Source organism: Phascolarctos cinereus, unplaced genomic scaffold (genome assembly GCF_003287225.1).
Source record: "Phascolarctos cinereus isolate Bilbo 61053 unplaced genomic scaffold, phaCin_HiC Scaffold_2;HRSCAF=192, whole genome shotgun sequence".
Taxonomy (NCBI): Eukaryota; Metazoa; Chordata; class Mammalia; order Diprotodontia; family Phascolarctidae; genus Phascolarctos; species Phascolarctos cinereus.
Window position 1 is genome coordinate 76199544 of NW_027555625.1, and position 21584 is coordinate 76221127.

At 37.5% G+C, this 21584-nt stretch overlaps 1 protein-coding gene across 1 annotated transcript; it reads right to left on the minus strand.

The window, feature by feature from the left end:
* Nucleotides 1-398: 398 nt before the first annotated feature.
* Nucleotides 399-18353, minus strand: LOC110193251 (olfactory receptor 5AR1-like). The gene is made up of 2 exons (XM_020964924.2): nt 17962-18353; nt 399-1350 (listed from the first exon to the last, which is right to left on the minus strand). The coding sequence occupies exons 1-2, from the start codon at nt 18351-18353 to the stop codon at nt 399-401; spliced, it is 1344 nt and encodes a 447-aa protein (XP_020820583.2).
* Between the last annotated feature and the right edge of the window lie 3231 nt (nt 18354-21584).

Here is a 21584-nt window from a genome sequence, read left to right on the forward strand (position 1 = left end):
AAGACTTACGATGAAAAAATGCTATCCAGTTCTAGAGAATGAACTGATAATGAATGCATACCAAAGCATACTTTTTTTGTTTTCTTTGTTTTAATTGGTTTTATTAGCCTCTGTTTTCTTTTACAGCATGATTAACATGGAAAAATATTTTGCATAGCTGCACATGTATAATCTATATCAAATTGCTTGCCTTCTCAAAGAGGAGGAAAGGGTAAAATGGAGGGAGAGAACTTGAAATTAAAGTTTTAAAAACAAATGTTAACATTTGTTTTTAAATGTAATTGGAAAAAATAAAATTTGATTTTTTTAATTTAAAAAAAAATGTTGTGGAAGAAAAAGAAAAAGACTCTTTGGGCCCAAGTTTTCCTCACATAGACTCTTGGATGAGATATGTGGAATTAAACACCTTCAGGTTTCCCTAAAAGTTTTTTCAGGGCCATTTTCACCTCCTTATTCCTCAGGCTATAGATGAGAGGGTTAAGGGCAGGTGTGAAAACCACATAAAATACTGAAATAATCTTATTATATTCTGGAAAGGACAGAGATTTAGGCTTTAAGTAAAGAGACATTATAGTCCCAAAAAACAGGGTGACAACCAGAAGGTGAGAAGAGCAAGTAGAGAAGGCTTTTCTACGTCCCTGGGCAGAGCGAATTGTAAGAACAGCAATGATGATATGTGCATAGGAAAGGATGATGAATGTGATAGGGCACAAAAGTGTAAAGATGCAGAGCACATGCATTACCAACTCTGCATGGGTTGTGTCAGTACCAGAGAGGTGCAGTAGGGCAGGCATTTCACACAAGAAATGATTGATAACATTATTCTGGCAGAACAAGAGCTGGAATGTGGCAACTGTATCCACTGCGGATAACATGAAGCCACCCAACCATGACCCAGCAGCCAGCATCCCACAAATCCCCCAGCTCATTGTGACTGAGTACCTTAAGGGGTCTCGAATAGCAACATAGCGGTCATAGGCCATCACTGAGAGGATATAGCACTCTGCAATGCCAAAAGTCAGGAATGTGTAGACCTGTATAACACAGCAAGAGTATGAGATGGACTTTCTCTTTGCCAAGAAGTGTACCAGCATCTGTGGAAACACACAGGATGTGAAACAGACTTCTATGCTGGATAAATTAGTGAGGAAGAAGTACATAGGTGTGTGGAGGCGTGAATTCCTCAGTATCAGCAACATAATGAGCAGATTCCCCAGCAAGATCATCAGGTAGACCATAAGGAAGAGCAGGAAGAGGTGCACCTGGAGCTCAGGCCGGCTGGAGAGGCCCAGGAGGATGAACTCAGTCACCAAGGTGAGGTTACTGCTCTCCATCTTGTTTATGGGTGTACTGAAAGAATATGAAGAGTTACGGCTACAAAACATTTTATATTTCTTTTTTCTTCCACCTAGGACTATTGGAATAATGCATAGATACGATTAGGTCATATGTATGTATCTCTTTATGATAACAAAACAATTTATATCCATTTTCTTACATCATTCTCATTGTAACCATGTGAAGCAGGCAGGTATTGATATATTAGCATCTCAATTTTTTGATACTAAGGATATTGAGGCTCAGAAAGTTAAATGACTTTAAAATAGTCTCACAGCTAATAAGAAGTAGACCTGACTCTTCTTCTCTCTCCATAAATCCTGGCCTCTAAACCTGCCTCTCTTCTCCATATTCACCAAAGATGATCTGGTCTCTTACTTCACTAAGTTCAGGGGCATCCAATGAGAACTCCTCAAACTTCCCTCTCCTATTCCTTGGAACATATCAATAACAACTCCTGTTTTAAAGGATGAAACAAACTTCCTCCACAAGGCTGGTCTTTTTCTCTTCATCAAGGATTACATTAAGGAGAAGCAGTGTGGTATAAAGGAAAGACCATTGGACTTACAATTAGGAGAATTGTGAAACTCACTAGCTATATAGCCAGAAATGTCACCTGGCATCTCTCTGTGACTCAGTTCCTCATGTATGAAATGTGGTAAATGATACTTGTACTATTTAGCTCATAGAATTATAAAAATAATAGATCATAAGCCTTAAAGATCTATATAAATCGAGCAGAGGCTGGAGTGGCACTGGGCTTGTAAGAAGGCTAATCATTCAGTGCTAATTGCCACCACCTTTGTATAGGTGGGACCACAAAGAGCTTTTCCTTTACAAATGGACCTTTCTGCAGACCTCTACGGAAAGCAGTTTATACATAATTCAAATTTGTCCATATTGGGAAGGGATAGGGGCAGGAAGCATTTATGCATCTCTGGAGGGAGGGGGTCAGCACAGGATTCAAGCACACTGTGGGAAATGGACAGAGAATCAAAAGCAGGAGGAGGAAAACGGGGGCTGGAACTAGCCACAAGTCCAGAAGTGAGAGGAAGAAGGCCCCTCAGGTGCAGAAGCCAGGGCACCAGACACAAACAGGAAAGGATGAGTGAAACACAGGAGTTGGAGAGAGACATATGATACTCAAGTGCAGACTGACAGAAGACATATATCAGGGTGTATACATGGGCAGGTGGGCAGAGCAGGGCAAAGGTCTCTTCTCCTCCCTTGTGGTCTCAAGCCACACTCCCAATCAGGCTTCAGAGGTGGTGATCCCCCTGCCTCTTTTCTTCTGCTTTTACTTGGAGGGCTTTTGTTTGTTTGGAGAGAGACAGAGAGGGGGAGACAGAGAAAGAAAGAAAGAAAGAAAGAGTGAGGGAGAGAGAAAGATAGAGAGAGACAGACACAAACAGACAGACAGACAGAGAGCACAGTAATATACAGTTAAGAAAAAAATTTTCAAATGTAGACTTCTTTTGGTATTAATTATGTAAAGTTGAATTTGTGTAATACGAATTAATGTAAAGCAAAAATTGTCTGTACCTCTTTCCGGTCACTCCCTAAGCTCTTTCCCTTTTGGTATGTGGGGCTATTCCTTTCTAGCTACTTCCTCAGCACCTCTCGACTGGAAAAGTGATTTTCTTTTCAAATTGAGCAATAGGAAATAATGACCCTGCCTCCTAATGCCAGCCATCTAGTTATAATCCCCACCCCCAATCAAAATTGCTTACTTCTTTGCCTAGAAAGATAAAAGTCTGAGTTCTCTCTTTGTAAGACATTTGTATTGTTTTTGTAAATTGTAAATTTACAATTGTAAAACATAATCAACAATTATCTATCTACAGCTCAAGCCCATAACCAGAGAAGATTTTCTCTCCTGCAAAACACTGTAATTATAAACCTTTCTCTCTCCCAGCTGGTATTCTCTTATAATTCTTCTCTCCCTCTACTCCCACTCCTTTTCCCTCTCTCACTCCCCTTCTCCTTTAAACTGTATTATTGTTGTTGTCATCATCATCATCATCAACATCTTTTTAATTGTCATTGTCTTTCCTTCATTTTTTCCAGCAGCTGGTATTATCTCCTCATGACTTCCTCTTTCTGAGTCATAAGTACATGAGCTATTAGTCATAGCAACTATTCCCTAGGCTTTGTGTGCTGGCTCTCCATGTTGACTCACTTGCTCTCTCATAACTACTCCCCACCCTCAATCCCTTAGGGTGAGAATATCTAGTTATTAATCAAGGTCTAGAGACGACACCATGTCATCCATGAGATAAGGGCTGGAATTGTTGAGTGCTATCTATTTTGACCACTAAGTGTCCATCCCTCATATCGATATTTCCTCAGCAGTTCCCAAAAGGGTACTACATAAATGTAAATTATTGTTATTTATTTGTAATAACTTCAGGGACTTATTTATTCAATCTTCAATCTTTTCCTCTCTGTGTGTTTATGAACATTCTCCAATCTCCCCATTCTCTTTTTTTGTGTTATAAGTTCCTTTGCCTATTAACCTATAAATCTACCATCTTATTTCACTCCTCCAATTCAAATCTCTCTTTCTTGAAAAATATAACTGATGCTTCTATTTCCTCATGATCCACTCACTTCTCAACCTTGTCTACATGAATTCTGTTCACCCTACTAAACTTCTATCTCAAGGGTAACCTAAGATTTTTTTCCTAGCCCTTCTTTTCTTCATTCTCAGCATCCTTAGTCACCTGATGGTTTCAAATATCATTTGTAACTCTGAAGTTTGACTTTTCCCCACATTCATAGTAGATGACCTAGACTGTTACTTAACTGAAATCAGGGTCTGCAGTTGGGGACTCAAGTGGGTGAGATGATGGAAAAAGGGAAGAAGATTCAGTATCATAGCCTCTTTTCTAATACTCCTCAACCCAGCCTGGATACCAAAGTCTTTACTCTAAGCTTGTAGAAGCTTCTTCTGCCCATGCTTCTGTACTCCCAAACCCATTTGGCTTCTCCCAGCCTACCCTTCTTCAGCTACATGGATCTTATTAATGAGATGGATCCTTCTCCTACTTCTAACTAGAGTAATTATTTGTCCTATAACTTCCTCTCTTTCTAATTCAGCCACTCAATAAGTATTTATTAAGCTCTCACTACGTGCTGGGCATTGTGCTAATGAACTTATCTGAAACTTATAATGGGATCATCTGTCATGACCCCATTTTTAAAGTTAGTTTAAACCAAATTATTGGCCTTGTATCAGTGATTAGATACTTGGTTCTCAAGGACCATCTCCCTTATGTAACTCACAGGGCTGTCTTGAAAATAATATTTTGGAAACTTTAAAGTGATAAATGTGAATAATTATTATTCCCTCCTACATTACTCTGTCAATTATCCCCTCAACTAACATGCATGCTCAGTCCTCTCCATTATGCCAAGGTGATACACCCATAGATTTCCCTAAATCTAAAAATAAAACAAACAAAAAATCTACCCTAAACCTTTCCATCCTGTCCAGCCACCATAAATCCTTCCCTCCACAATCAAATTTCTCAAAATAGCAGGCTACACAATGTCTCTGATTCCCTATTCACTCATCAACATGTTCCTGTATGATTTCTGCTCACTCCACTCCCTCAAAACTCACCAATTATGACTTTACCACTCAATCCAAAGACCTCTACCCCCTGCAGTTTTTAATACTGTTGATTACCCTCTTCTGTAGACATTCTTTTCTCTTGTTTGCTTAACATTACACTGTCATTGTTTACCTCCTACCTTTCTTAGTACTCATTCATGATCTCCTTTACTTTTTTTCATCAAAAGAAACATGAGATGCACAAATTTAGAGAATCCACCCCAAACGTTCACATGAACTATGTGTGCCCAACATGTAGTAAGGAATTCTGATCTCGTATTGGTCTGAGGAGCCACAGCTGGACACACTGTGACTTGACTCTAATATAGTGATGTCATTTTGGTCCTCCTTGGGAACAAAGGATGAGAACCAACCAACCACTGTTTTCTTCATATTCATCCAAACTCTTGATGTTGGTGTTCTTCAAAGTTTGTACTACCTGTGCTCACTCTCTCTCTCTCTCTCTCTCTCTCTCTCTCTCTCTCTCTCTCTCTCTCTCTCTCTCTTTCTCTCTCTCTAGCTAGCTAGCTATCTCTGTCTCTGTATGTGTCTCTCTGTCTCTATCTCTGTTTCTCAGTGTGTCTCAATCTCCCTACCATTTCCCCAGTCTCATGACTCCCTTAAGTACAATCCCTACAGGAATAATTGTTTGCTCAATAATTCTACTCCTGATCACCCTCCTAAGCTGAACACATAAAGGGTGATGCCATGCAAATTAGGAGAGCAAAGAATAGCTTACCTGTCAGATCTATGGAGAAAGGAAGAATTTAAGACCAAATAAGAGACAGAGAACATTATGAAATGCAAAATGGATAATTTTGATTACATTGCATTAAAAAGTTTTTGCATAAAGACAATACAACAATGATTAGAAGGGAAGCAGAAAGCTGGAAAACAATTTTTATAGCCAGTGTCTCTGATAAAGGTTTAATTTCTGCACTATATAGAGAGCTGAGTCAAATTTATAAGAATGTAAGTCTTTCCCCAATTGATAAATTATCAAAGGCTATGAAAAGGAAGTTTTCAGATGAAGAAATTAAAGCTATCTATAGTCATTTGAAAAAATGCTCTAAATCACTACTGATAAGAGAAATGCAAATTCAAACAACTCTGAGGTACCACCCCACTCCTATCAGATTGGCTAATATGACAGCAAAGGAAAATGATAAATGTTAGAGAAGATGTAGGAAAATTGGAACACTAATGCATTATTGGTGGAATCGTGCACAGAACCAATCATTCTGGAGAGCAATTTGGAACTATGTTTAAAGGGCTATAAAACTGTGCATACCTTTTGATCCAGCAATACCATTACTTGGTCTGTATCCCAAAGAGACCATGAAAAAGGAGAAAGGACCTGCATGTACAAAAATATTTATAGCAGCTCTTTCTGTGGTGAAAAAGAATTGGAAATTGAGGGGATGCCCATCAGTAGGGGAGTGGCTGAATAAGTTGGGGTATATGAATGTAATGAAATACTATTGTGCTATAAGAAATGTGAACAGAAAGATTTCAGAAAAACCTGGCAAGAGTTACATGAACTGATGATGAGTGAAGTGAGAAGAACCAAAAGAACATTGTACACAGCAACAGCAACATTGTGAGATGACCCACTTTGATAGAATTGAGCTCTTCTAGCAATACAATGATTTAAGACATTTCCAAAAGACCCATTATAGAAAAGGTTATCCACATCCAAAGAAAGAAGTATGGAGTCTGAATGAAGATCAAAGCATATTATTTTCATTTTTTTCTTTTTCATGTTTTTTTCTTTTGTTCTGATTCTTTTCACAACATGACTAATGTAGAAATATACTTAATGTGATTGTACATGTATAATCTATGTCATATTGCTTTCTGTCTTGGGGAGGGAGGAGGAAAGGGAAGATGGAAGAAAAAAATTGGAACTCAAAATCTTATAAAAAATTATAAAAATTGGAAATCAAATTTTAGTTGAAAACTAAAATAAGTAAATAAATAAAATTCCCAAAGTCCCTTAAGTAATCTCCTGACTCTTATTGTCTCATTCCTCTGTGAATCTACCCTTTATACTGCTTCTCAAATTATCTTCCTTAAGTACAGATATGAATAAATCTTCAAAACCCTCAAAAACTCCTGGCCCTGGAATCCAGTTATAACAATAAATCTGTGGGAATCTCTCTGGATGATTGCCCTCCTGTAAACATCAACAGAGAAGGCAAAACTTTACTCATCAGTATAGTTTCCTTACCTGATTTTGATCCTTTCAACCTCAGTGGCTCTGTGCATAGACTCTCCTCTTCTCCAAATCCAAGGCTATTTATGGCTACAAAACACAATGAGGCTCAAATGTATTATGCCATGGGGTAGGGGCAAAGAAAAAAAGAATTTTACCTAGATGGGACTTATTTGGGGCCATATAATGAAACTGTGTGCATTAAATGAACTGATAGTTCCAAGTACTTTGCAGTCAGGAGTAAAGACATATAAGAAGGGGAGGTTGGAGCAGAGCATTGGCGTAATTTTTTTCTACTATACAGCTAGAAAGACATAAGAATTAGCTTTGTAGCCTACTTATTTGAAGTCAAAAGCATGGCTTGTTACATCTTGAGACCATATGGGGCCCTTTGGGGATATCAGCACGAAACAAAACTTAATGGTCTATGATTAAAGATATCTATAAGTTAGCAGATAAATTATTGAAGGAGAAAGAGGAAGAAGAGGATAACAGAAAAGAAATCTAATAATATTCAAGTAATAATTATGCCAGATTATGAAAATAAAATATGTAAAATACATGGAGATATCAAAATATTTTTCTAAAAAGAGGAAAACTTTATTAATTTTACATATTCCTGCTATCCCACCTACAACTAGGTAGGCCAGTGAGCATTCAGCCTAGAGTCAGGAAGACCTGAGTTAAAATTCAGCCTGTGACACTAATTAGTGTGTGGCACTGGGAAAGTCACTTAACCTCTGTTTGACTCAGTTTCCTCACCTGTAAAATGGGGATAATAATAGCAACTACCTCCCAGAGTTGTGAAGATCAAGTGACATAGTATTTGTAAAGCACTTACTACAATGCCTGACATGTAGGAGCCAATATAGAAATGCTTATTCCCTGCCCTGCCCTTCACCATCCCATGAAAATTCACCTCCTAGTCAGTGGTTTTTCATCTCCTTGAGCTGCCTGCTCTCTTCTCCCAGACTTGCACTTACTATTTCTGACCAGAAGATTCCATTTACTTATCTCTAGAAAAAAGGAGACCTAATCACTTTAACAGTTTGGGTCTAGATCAATAGTTGGTATGGGAACTGGAGACTGAAGCAGCCTTATACACTAAAGCAGAAAGGTCCTTTCAACATCAAAGTTGCTAGCACATAGTAGGCACTTAATACATGTTTATTAGATTGGATTATGAGATTTACAGAACAGAGTAACTGGGAATAATGATAGATCAAATATGACAATTTTATTTCCCACAGGACTAACTATACTTCCCTAATAAATAAAATCAGCAATAGACTTTGAACACCTCAAATAAGTCCTGCTCCTTAGAACCTACAAGTGCAATTTCAACTCTAACATTCATTTCACAATTTGTGTTTCTACGATTGCTTTTCTGTTATAAATTGTATAACCCTTCAACTGCCATGAGTGGTAAATTTTCACGTGGTATTAAAATGGAGACTAATTGAATTTTACAATTGGAAAGAAACTTAGAGGTCATTAAATCCAACCTCTTTTTTCTTTTACAGGTGAGAAAACTAAGGCCCAGAAAGCCTTTCATGTAATACTTCCTCCCTCTCATATTATGCACTGTACAAAACTCAGAATGGGGGTGGAGGGGTGGGAGAGAGGAGGGAGGAAGGAAAGTGTTATGCACCACAGTCTTATTTCTGAGACTCAATTTCCTTCATAAAATCTGAATCAGAAGGAAGCTCAGAGAAATCACCTCTATAATGTACAGGCTGCATGTAAAGATCTTTAATCAAGAGTAATCCATAACTTACCGGGGCAGCTCATTTCACTTAAGGGTAGTTATGCTTTTTAGGAAGTGTGTCTCTTATATCAAGCAAAAATCACAATTTTGTATGTTGCTCCTAGTTCAAACTCTACATGTAAGCATAAAAAATATATAATTCTTCCTCTAGGAGGCAATTCTATAAATCCTTAAAAAACAGCTATCATGTTTCCCACATCTTTTCTTCCTCAGTTCCTTCAATCAATTTTTGTCCCATTACCATGTTGATGGCCATATCACCTGGATAAACACCATTTTGTAAATATCATTCTTAAAACATGATTCTCAGAATTGGACACAATATTCTAGCCATGTTCTGACCAGGGAAGAGGACAATGCAACAATTAACTCACTTGCTCTAGTTTTTCTGTAGCTTTCTACTTACATACATGGCCACCACTCTAGCTCAAGTCCTTTCAAATCTTTCGTGGACTATAGCAAATAATTAAACTTCCTACCTCCAGTGACTCCCATCTGGAATTCATATTCAACATAACTATCAAATGTATGTTCTTTTTTTTAAAACAATATTTTATTTTTCTAATTTCACGTACAGACAATTTTAACATTATTTTTAATAAAAATTTGAGTTTTAAATTTTCTCCCTCCTTCCCTACCTTTCCCTATTCCTAAGAAAGTAAGCAATATGATATATTTTATATATGTGCAATCAAATTTTTTTCTTAATGCACAGATCTGACTATACTGATATTCTTCTCACCTAATTTCAGTGACCCATGACCTCCAGAAGAAAATGCAAATTTTTTTTACATTACAGCCCTTTGCAACCTGGCTCCAACCTATCTTTCCAGACTCCTCTTCTCCTACTCTTTGTTCTGCAGATCTGGAAATACACAGATACTAGATGAGTGGTTATGTGGCAAAGTAATAATAGTAATACTAACAATTAATAACAATAACTGTCATTTTTATAGTGCTTAAAGGTGTGCAAAGATTTTTCATACTTTTTATCATTTGATCCTCACACCAACTCCCTGAGCTAAGTAGGATGAGGCTTGTTAAGCATTTGACACAGTGTAAGCCAGTACTTTATACCCTGAGGCAAGATTGATACATAGATCTTTTTGACTCCAGATTCAGTGCTCTTTCTACTATCTCATCTGACCAAGAGGAACAGAAGAGGGGGCTGGACTTGGAGTTAAGAAGACACGGGTTTCATTCTGCCTCTGACACTTACTAGCTATGTGCTGGTGAGTGAGTCATTTGAATTCTAATCCTCAGTTTCTCCATCTAGAGTACAGAGATAATAACTTTATTTCCTACATCACTGGATGGTCATAAAACCTAAATGAGATAACTGAATATAATTCACTTCATAAACTTTCAAGCACTGTACAAATAAGTTATTGTTATTGGTATTACCACCTATCAGGTGGAGAGATTTCTGAATGTGACTGTTGGCTGGAATAGATTAAGTGCCTTCCAGTTCAGAAATTGTCTGAAACTCAAGAACACACAAATAATGCACATCAGAAAAAGATTATTTGAATTCTTTGCTTTATACATTGATTCATCACAGAGTTCCTTCTAAAACTGAACTTCACAGACATTTAAAAGGGATTCTCCTTCTAAAGAAAAGAGCCATTTGCATTTTCAGAACATTTCTAATTATGCTAGTATTGCTACTATCCAGAAAACAGCAATACCAATGGCCCGGTCCTTGTAGGTGTGAGCCCCCACATTAAGAAAGAATGGTGAATTTTCATATGCTGCCTCAGTAAATCATCAATTCCACTGCTAAACAATAGCCCATCCATACCTCCTACTTGTTGATCTGAGAGCAAAAACATCTATATTATTGGTCCCTCTGGTCTGCTTTGGACAGCAATGAGTTAATCCATTGGAAGGCTGTGGGGGAAGAAAAAAGAGGGGAAAGTAATTAATCCTTTTACCTAGCTGTGCATCGATTCCATGCCCAGACTTCCAACATGTGGGCTTGTACTATGAGAAAAACTGAGATTCCAATAACAGGATACAGATCAGGGCAGGCATTTGATCATGAAAATTAAATACAATTAGGGACCAAAGTATCAGCAACATTAACCCTCTCCTCACCTGGCCTGGGGTGATTTGTTAAAGAATTAGGGGATCATAACATCACAAATTTAGAGGTGGAAGGGACCTTTGATGTCATTAAGTATAACCTCTTCATTTCACAAGTGAAAAGCTGAGTCCCACAGAATCTACTTGATTTGCCCATGGCAATATGCTTACAAGTATTTGAGATAGGATTTGAACCCAGTTCCTTCTGATTCTAAATCCAGTATCTTATCCACTATACCATTCAGGGTAGTGTAAGTTGTTTGTATGAATCACCCCAGCTTGTGATAATTCACTAAGCACTCTGAACATACTAAGTCCAGAGATGCAAGGGAGAATAATGACATTTACTCTGCTTGGGAGCCTGTGGGATCTAATTCCTGTAACTGCTCTTTAGCAAGAAGGGATTAATTTTCCCATCTCTCTCTCTGTCCCTTATCCTCCTGAGTCATATGTCCCGACTAAGGAAACAATGATTGGTATCTAAGGGAATGTGTCTTCGGCATTTCATGACTGGTACAATTGGATTTCCTGTGGGGGATGCATTTGAAGACTCTGCTTCGGACAATCCTTGGGGTCATTCAATTCCTGACCCCTCCCCTCAACCAGGCTCATGAAATGCCTCTTCCTCTTGGAATAACCTGGATCATTATCTCCAGAAGTCAAGCCTGGCTAACTGCCTTTATGTCTTCCCAGCACTATTTCTTTCCCCATAAGGAATTTGAAAATGAATTTGGGTTAAGTCTGATTATCCACCTGTATATTGTTTCTCTTCCCCTTTTGAGCCATGGGACGTCTAGGATTTGTTATCTGTCATGACCATTCTGAAGTCTATCTGCTCCAGAAAGGTGCATCTCATTGTCTCCCTCATATATGCCAATATCATTCGCATCTTTGAATCTTTTCTTAGACTACTGCTCATCAATCTTCTGGACAGCCCTTCTCAATCTTCTCTCACTTTATAAACTGTCTATCTTTCAAGACCCAGCTTGTTTCTAAAGTGTTGAAATAAATATAGAATAAAAGGAAACAAATTGTGCTTAATAGAAATTAAGGGTTTCAGTTGCCATTTTCTATTTCTATTCTTTCTATATTGAAATATTCGTTTTTGTCAATGTGTCAAAGTTCACAATACAAAAGCATAATAAAATTTTAAAAGAGTGGCACTGAACCCTTGGCTTTTCCTTTATTTTTTTTTAATTTTAAATTTAACAAACAGGAAATAAATAAGACATATCTATACAAATCATAATAGAAAAAGAAGATTGTACATGAAAATGCAAGTGTTTATTATGTACACCTTGCTTTCCTTCTAAGTAGATTACAAATTCAGGATACACATTTTCTTTTTTTAATTTTTCTGTTTTTAATTTATGCAATAAAACAAGCATATCCTTAACATAGTAGAACAATAAAGATTAATAATAAAAAGAGATTGTAAATATATTTTGTACAAGTGGCTATTTAAATAACATATAACTTTTTAAGCTATACTCCCTCTCTGTGATTCTTTTTGGAATTTTTTTTCTTTTCTCTTTATTGTAGCCCCCATAAGCTCCACTCCTTTTGCACTGGCAAGATGAGTCTTTCAGATGAAAGTTGCACCTTTCCATCAGTGTCGTACGTGCACCTGGGAAGGGTTGTATGTGTCTTTCTAATGTTATCGTCATGAGCCCCTATTCTAGGGTGCTTCCTTCACTATTAATAGTTGATATAAATTAACCAGCCAGACTTAATTAGGCTTTAGGAAGAGATATTTACTAAGGTAGTATAGTAAGAAGAGTTGTTTCATAACACCTATCCCCAAAGTCTGAACACACTCTCCCACCAATACACAGAACTCAGATAAATCTTGTCTCAAGCTTAGAAAATACAAATGGCAAAATTTTTTGGTTGTTGGAAGCTCTTTCTCTTAATGAGATTCTCAAGACATTCCCTTAGTTCTGATGTAGCTTTTTCCTGATGCCCTGTCGTGCGAAGAATCTGCCTTCTCAAATTATGTCTAGTCTTTTCTTAGCTCCTAATGTAGACTCCGCTGCCAGCTGCTACTGACAGATGCCAGGATGCCAATAGCAAGATGAGAACTCCAGAACCCTCCTAACCATTTAATGTTCTCAAAGTCTCTTTTTTTGCATTAATTCAGAGGCAGCTAGGTGGCACAGTGAATAAAACATTGAGCTTAGGATCAAGAAGATCTAAGTTCAAATCCAGTCTCAGACTTTAGTTGTATGACCCTGAGCAAGTCACTTAACCTCTTCCTGCCTCAGTTTCCTCAACTCTAAAATGGAGATAATAATTCTACCTCCCCCCAGGACTGTAACGAGAATCAACTGAGATATTTACAAAGAACTTAGCATAGTCCCTGCCATGTAGTAGACACTTAATAAATGCTTATCCCATTTGTGACTTTTGTTGTTACTGTACATAAGCACTGTTGATCTGTGATTCTATTTTCATCCTAGAAATCTACTGAAGCTGTTGCTTCAATTGGTTTTTGTTCCAATCTTGTAGGATTATTAAACATAATATTTTCAGCAGAAAGATAGTTTTATCTCTCCTTTGCTTATATTTCTTTACTTTCTCTTATGCTAGTGCTAGCATTTCTAGAACTATGTGAAATAATGAAAGGGAATGAGGGCATGCTTCCTTTGTTTCTTTCCTCATTGGGAAAGCCTCTAAAATTCCCCCACTGCATGTAATGTTAGCTTTTGTATTAAGAGAGATACTTTCATATCAAAAGAAAGATCTTGCTATGCATATGCTTTGAATGATTTTTGCATAAACAAATGAACTTTGTCAAAGGCTTTTACTGTATCTGTTGATATAATAATGCAATATTGGTTATCTGCTATTTCAATATGATTATGTTAAATGTATTCCTGTGAAAGCATCCTTGTTTCCTTGATATAAATTAAATTTGAACACAGTGAATAGCTTTTTGAACAAATTGTTGGTCTTTTTGCCAGGATTTTTCTTTTAAAAATGAATTCATATTCACATATTCACTTTTAGCTCTCTTACTTTGCTTTGTGCCCCCATGGCTTAGTTATTAGGAATGTATTTGTCTCATTAAAAGATTATGTTAGGGCTTCCCTTCTCAATTTTTTAGAATAATTTATGTGTACCTTTCAATTATTATTTAAAAGTTTGATAAAATCATCATGCATCGATCTGGATAAGAGTTTTGCTTTCTTTAGTAGTTCCTTTCAAACCGGTTTGATTTCCTTTTCTTGTCTTTATTTGGAGTTCTGTTAATTTTGGAATTTGATATTTTGATAGAAATAGCATCCTTTTTGGTCTCACTCACCCACTTGTATAGGCAGGTTGGGTTATCAGAAGTCAACTGAATAGAGCTAACCTCAGTTTTCTAGGACTAACCCTGATGGGAAGGGGTTTCTGGGACTGTTGTTTAGAAGCCCCCATCCAAGGGGCTCCTTTTGTTAGTCAAAGAGTCAAACTTTACTGCAAGGGCAATCTTACTGGAATTTCAAACTCATCCTTCAATAAGACAAATAGGCAAACTGCAAAGAGTAAGAAAACAGGGTCAGCTAATTCTCAAATACGTGGAAGGTTCCCAAAAAAGGGCTATGCATTTAGAGTTAATTATTCAAGCCTACTAGGCCAATAGGCAAAATTTATCACATGGACCTATGTTCCACAAGGAACTCACATTAAGTCAATTAGTCTGGGTCTCCTTAAAAAGCTAAAAGAAAAGAATGAACATTTATGAACTACCAACGTGTGATCTAGGCAAACTGCTTAATACTGATATCTTAGGGACCCAAAATTCATACTCCTTGCTCACCATAATCCATAATCTTTCTGTAATAGATAACATCTTTCATCATCATTCCTCTAGATGGTCAGAGCATTAATCATAGTTCTTACAACTTTCCAAGTTGTCATTACATATTTTTTCTACTGTATAAATTATTCTTCTAATTCTGTTCATTTCATTCTTCAATACTGGAGTCCATAGTCAATAAACACTTTTAAGCACCTACTCTGTGCCAGGCACTATGTCAAGCATTGGGGATACAAATATGAAAAAGATATTCCCTGCTCTCAAGGACCTCGTAATCTATTGGGGGAAGACAATACACAAAAAGAAACTGAAAAGGAGGGACATGGGAAAGGTACCCAGCACCAGGGCATCATAGAGAAAGTCAGAGATATCCCTTAGTAGTGTGACCAAGTGAGAAATGAGATATTCTGAGCTGCGGGCCACTCTTAAATGCAGTATTTACTCTTCATGACTTCACCTATCAATCAGAAAAGCAGAGAGTAGTGATGAGGTAAAAATCCTGCTTTCAAGCAAGGCAACTAGATTTTTTTTCCAATCCCTTATTTAAATTTTATGTTGAGTTTTTATGTTTCTGTTTCTTGTAAGCAACATATTGTTGGATTTTACTTTCTTATCAATTCAACTAACTCCTACAATCTATGAGTTCATCCCATTCATATTCATAATCATGAGGTTTATTTCTCTCCATGTTATTCTCTTATACATTCTACATCCAAATTACAACAAATGGCAAACTAATGAGGGCTTAGTTCTTGGACACTGTACTTTTCCTGATATAAAACCACATGGAGTGTTGGTGGTCCTGCTTCTGGAAATGCACAATGGCGAGTCTTGGCCTCCACTTTAGAGGATCTCTAAGTATTCTACCATTGCTTCCTTTCACTTGGCTTTTTGTTGTTTTTATGGATGGATTTGGACTCAAGTCTTCTTGACTCCAGGTTCAGAACTCTACCCACTGAGCATCCCATCTGTCTCCAGAATTTCCCTTTGAAATGTTGATTTTGATTAGATGTCAATGATTTTGAGGATATATCAACTTGTCAAATGATATTGGTGAGATACTAACTGAAATTGTTGATATTGGAAGGAACACACTGGACTGAGGCTCAGGAATGACAGTATTAGAGAAGATATCCTTACTCCTTGGAGATATCAATAGAACCCTGGGAGGAGCAATAGTATTGCTCTGGGCTTTGGAATTGGTGTTAGGAAAGTGATCTCAGAGCCTTTAAGAATGACATAATAAATTCAGTTAAACATATTTGTTTCTTGACAGGGGAACTTGACTCCATCATACCAGGTCATGTGAGTAGGGTTCAGGGACATGTAGGAAGATCATGGCAGTTAGGTGACTCAATGGATAATGTCAGATCTTGAGTGAAGAACATCTGAGTTTAAATCTGGTCTTAAATATTTACTATCTGTGTAACCCTGGGCAAGTCACTTAAGGCTGTTTGCCTCAGTGTCACCATTTGTAAATGAGCTGGAGAAGGAAATGGCAAAGTACTCCAGTATCTTTGTCAAGAAAACACCAAAAGGGGCCACAAAAAGTCAGACATGACTGAAAACAACTAAACAACAACAAAAATAAAACTTTAATGGAACAGCTGTGTGGCATATTGGATAGAACATCAAGACTAAAATCAGGAAGACTCATCTTATAAAGTCCAAATCTGACCTCCAACACTTAGTATCTGTGTGACCCTGGACAAATCACTTAACCCCGCTTGCTTCAGTTTCCTCATCTGTAAAACTAACTGGAGAAGGAAATGGCAAACCACTACAGTTTCTTTGACAAGAAAACCCCAGATGTAGTCAGAAAGAGTTAGATATGACTGAAATGCCTGAAAAACAATAACAACAAAATCAGTATAGACTTCATAATTGATTTTTATATAAGTTTCTTATTTTCAAGAATAGGATCCAACCAGATATGTTGGGAAGCTCAAAAGACCAAGCAGAACTCTAGTTACAAAGGTAGTGACTAAAACAGAGTGATCAGGGCACTGCCCTAGAGTGACAAAATTAGAAGTCACTGGCAGCATTTACTCTCAAAAAACTGAAATTAACGCTGTTAGGGAAGTTGCCACATAGATTCTTTCACTCTCATTAATTCCCAAGCTAAGCTCTTCCTCTATCACCTGCTCCATTCTATGTCCAATCATGCCACCCCCCAAAAAAAAATACCTCTAACCATGGAATTTGGTATTCACACTCAAATCCTCTACCAACAAGCAAATTATCCCAACTTCCAAAATATTAGCTGTGATTCTGCCACTAATTATAATCATTATTTAAAACTAATTCATAGTGAAATAATTCTCAACATGACAAGTGAAGTGCTGTCTGAGTTAAAACCTATGGTGTTTAGGGAAATGAAGACTATTTCATTTCTTTGCTATGGGAAAAATAGGGAGGGATCCAGGAAAGAGTTCAGATGGTTCCCAAAGTAACAAGAGAAAAGAATGAATGAAAATGAGAGGATAAGGTTCCAGACACAAGAATAGACATGTTAGAAACTTGTGGAAGAACAACAAAGAGGCTGTTTGGGCTCAAGTTTTCCTCACATAGACTAATGGATGACATATGTGGAATTACGGACCTTCAGGTTTCCCCAAAAGTTTTCTCAGGGCCATTTTTACCTCCTTATTCCTCAAGCTATAGATGAGAGGGTTGAGGGTAGGTGTGAAAGCCACGTAAAACATGGAAGCAATCTTATTGTATTCTGGAGAAGATAGAGACTGAGGCTTCATGTAAACAAATATTACAGTCCCAAAAAATAGGGTGACAACCAGAAGATGAGAAGAACAAGTAGAGAAGGCTTTTCTGCGTCCCTGGGCAGAGCAAATTCTCAGGACAGCAATGATGATGTGTGCATAGGAAAGGATGATGAATGTGATAGGGCACAAAAGAGTAAAGATACAGAAGACCTGCATGACCAACTCTGCATGGGTTGTGTCAGTACAAGAGAGGTGCAGTAGAGCAGGCATTTCACACAAGAAATGATTGATAACATTATCCTGGCAGAAGGACAGCTGGAATGTGGCAACCGTATCCACTGTGGACACCATAAAGCCACCCAACCAAGACCCAGCAGCCAGCCTCTACAAATAGCCCAGTTCATTGTGATTGAGTACCTTAACGGGTCTCGAATGGCAACATAGCGGTCATAGGCCATCACTGAGAGGATATAGCACTCTGCAATGCCAAAGGACAGGAACATGTAGAACTGTATGACACAGCAGGAGTAGGAGATGGACTTTCTTTCTGCAAAGAAATGTATCAGCATCTGCGGAAACACACAGGATGTCAAACAGACTTCTATACTGGATAAATTAGTGAGGAAGAAGTACATAGGAGTGTGGAGGCGTGAATCCCTCAATATCAGCAACACAATGAGCAGGTTCCCCAGCAAGATCAGCAGGTAGACCTTAAGGAAGAGCAGGAAGAGGAGCACTTGGAATTCAGGCTGACTGGAGAGACCAAGGAGGATGAACTCAGACACTGATGTAAAGTTGCTACTCTCCATCTTGTTTGTGGGTCTACTGAAAAATATTAAGAGTTATGCCTACAAAGCATTTTATATCTCTGTTTTCTTTTTGCTGGAACTACTGGAAAAATATAGAGAGAGTATTAGTTCATATATATATATATGCATCCCTTTGTGATTACAAATCATTTTATATCCATTATCTCACATCATTCTCATTGTAACTATGCAAAGAATATGGATATAGTATCATCTCAATGTTTCGATACTGAAGATATTGAGGCACAGAAAGATGGTGATTTTTTAATCTTATTTAATATTTTGTTTTTACCAATTACAATTTTAATATTCTTTTTTTTTCAAATTTTGAGTTTCACATTCTTTCCCTCTCTTTACTATCCTTCTCAAAGAGAAGGCAATCAATTTGATACAGGTTATTCATGTGTAGTCATGGAAAACATATTTCCACATAAGTCACCTGTGAAAGAAAACACAGACAAAAATAAACAAGAAAAATAAAGCTAAAAAACAGTATTTTTGATCTGTATTCAGGCTCTATCAGTTTTTTTTGGTGATGGACAGCACCTTTCATCATAATTCCTACAGAATTGTCTTGGATTATTGTATTGCTGAGAATAGCTAAGTTATTCATAGTGCATCATCCTACAATATTGCTGTTACTGTATACAGTGTTCTTCTGGTTCTGCTCATTTCACTTTGTAAGTCTTTCCAGGTTTTTCTGAGAACATGCTGCTCATTTTTTCTTAAAGCACAATAGCATTCCATCACAATCACATATACCTTGTTAAGCCATTCTCTTCAATTTCTAGTTCTTTGCCACCACTAACAGAGTTGCTATAAGTATTTTTGTACACATACATCCTTTTACTTTTCATTTTTTATCTTTTTGTGATACAGACCTATGAAAGTATGGGAGAAAAGAGATATTAGACTGACTACCAAACTGAAGGTCCACAGAGGTATTGTGCTGACCTTGTTGTTGTATGTCTGTAAAACCTGAACAGTATACCAGCCCCATGCCAGGAAACTGAATCACTTCCATTTGAATCATCTTGGGAAGATTCTGAAGATCACCTGGCAGGATAAAATATCAGATGTCCTTTCTCTAACTAAACTTCCAAGCATTCAAACTCTGCTTCAGAGAGCACAACTCCTATAGGCTGGCCAGGTTGTTCTTATGCAACACATACGCTTGCCAAAAAGACTATTTTATAGAGAAATCACACAGGGCAAGTGTTCATATAGTGGTCAGAAGAACTGGTAGAAGGACACACTCAAAGTCTCTTAAGAACTCTGGAACTGATTGTGTGACATAGGAGACACTGGCACAAGACTGCTCAGCAAGGCGTGCCCACATGAGAGAAGGTGCTGGGCTTGATGAGCAAAGCAGAATTAAAATATCTCAAAGGAAAAGCAGGATACAAAATTTAGAGAATCCACCCCAAATGATCACACACATTATTGGTGCCCGACCTGTGGTAGAGCATTCCGACCTCTTATTGGTCTGATCAGCCACACTCAGAGACACTGAAACTTGACTCTAGCATAGTGATGTCATTTTGGGACTCTTTGACAGCAAAGGACAACAACCACTGTGATACAGACCCAGTGGTGGTATTCCTTAGTCAAAGGGGATGCATGGTTTTATAGCCCTGTGGGCATAGTTCAAATTGCTCTCCAGAATGGTTGAATCAGTATACAACTTCACCAATAGTACATTAGTGTTTTAATTTTCCCATATCCCCACCAATATTTCTCATTTTCCTTTTCTGTCACATTAGCCAATCTGACAGAAAAAAAAAAGTAGTGGCTCAGAGTTGTTTTACTTTGTGTTTTTCTAATCAATAGTGATTTAGAGCTTTTCTAAATGACTGTAGATAGCTTTTATTACTTTGTCTGAAAGCTAACTGTTCACATCTTTTGACCACCTATCAATTGAGAATTGCCTCTTATTTCTATAAATTTGACTCAGTTTTCTGTTTGAAAAATGAAGTCTTTATCAGAGAACCTCACTGTAAAAAAAATTTTCACAGTATTGATTAACAACTATGTATTTCCCTCCATCTTATTTCTCCCATTTATCCTCTCTCTCTCTCCTTTTACCCTGTCCATTCCCAAAAGTATTTTGCTTCTGACTTTTACCTCTCCCAAATTGCTATCCAATCTATCAGCTACCCCAACTTTCTCTTATCCCCTTCCCTTCCTACTTTCCTGTATGGTAAGATAGATTTCAACACCCAAATGAATGTGTATATTGTTCCTTCTTTGAGTCAATTCTAAAGAGAATAAGGTTCATGTGCTCCCCTTCCCACTTCCCTCATTTTCCTCTCCACTTTAAAATCTCTTTCAGACCACTTTTATGTCTCATAATTTATCCCATTCCAACTCTCCCTTTCCCCTTCTCCCAGTGCATTCTTCTTTCTCACCCTTTAATTTTATTTTTTTAGATAATCATACTATCACATTCAACTCATAACTCTGTTTTCTGTCTATATATACTCCTAACTGTCCTAATAATGAGAAATTTTAGGACCTAATAATGTTCAAGTAATAATCACTCCTAATTGTGAAATATATATACACATATATAATACACAGAGGTATTAAAGTACTTTTTCTATGAAGAAGAAAACATTATTAATTCTACATATTCTTGCTATCCCACCTATATCTAGATAGACCAGTGTATAAAGCATTCAAACTAGAGTCAGGAAGACCTGAGTTAAAATCCAGCCTGTGATACTAACTAGCTGAGGGGCACTGGGAAATTCACTCAACCTCTGTTTGCCTCAATTTTCTCATCTGTAAAATGGGGATAATAATAGCAACTACCTCCCAGAGTTGCTGGGAAGCTCAAGTGACATAGTATTTGTAAAGCACTGAATACAGTGCCTGACATATAGTAGCCAGTATAGAAATGCTTATTCCCTGCCCTGCCCTTCTCCATCACATGAAAATTCACCTCCTAGTCACTGGTTTTATTTCTAAAAATCTTTCATCTCCCTGATCTACTCCCCTACATTTGCACTTACTGTTTCTGACCAGAAGATTCCACTTACTTACCTCTACAAAGAAGGAGACCTGATCACCTTTAGCTGTTTGGGTCTTAGTCAACAGCTGGTAAAGGAACTGAAGACTAAATCAGCCTTACACACTAAAGCAGAAAGGGTATTTCAACAAGATACAAGTTGGGGCAGCTAGGTGGCACAGTGGATAGAATGCTGGCCCTGGAGTCAGAAGGACCTGAGT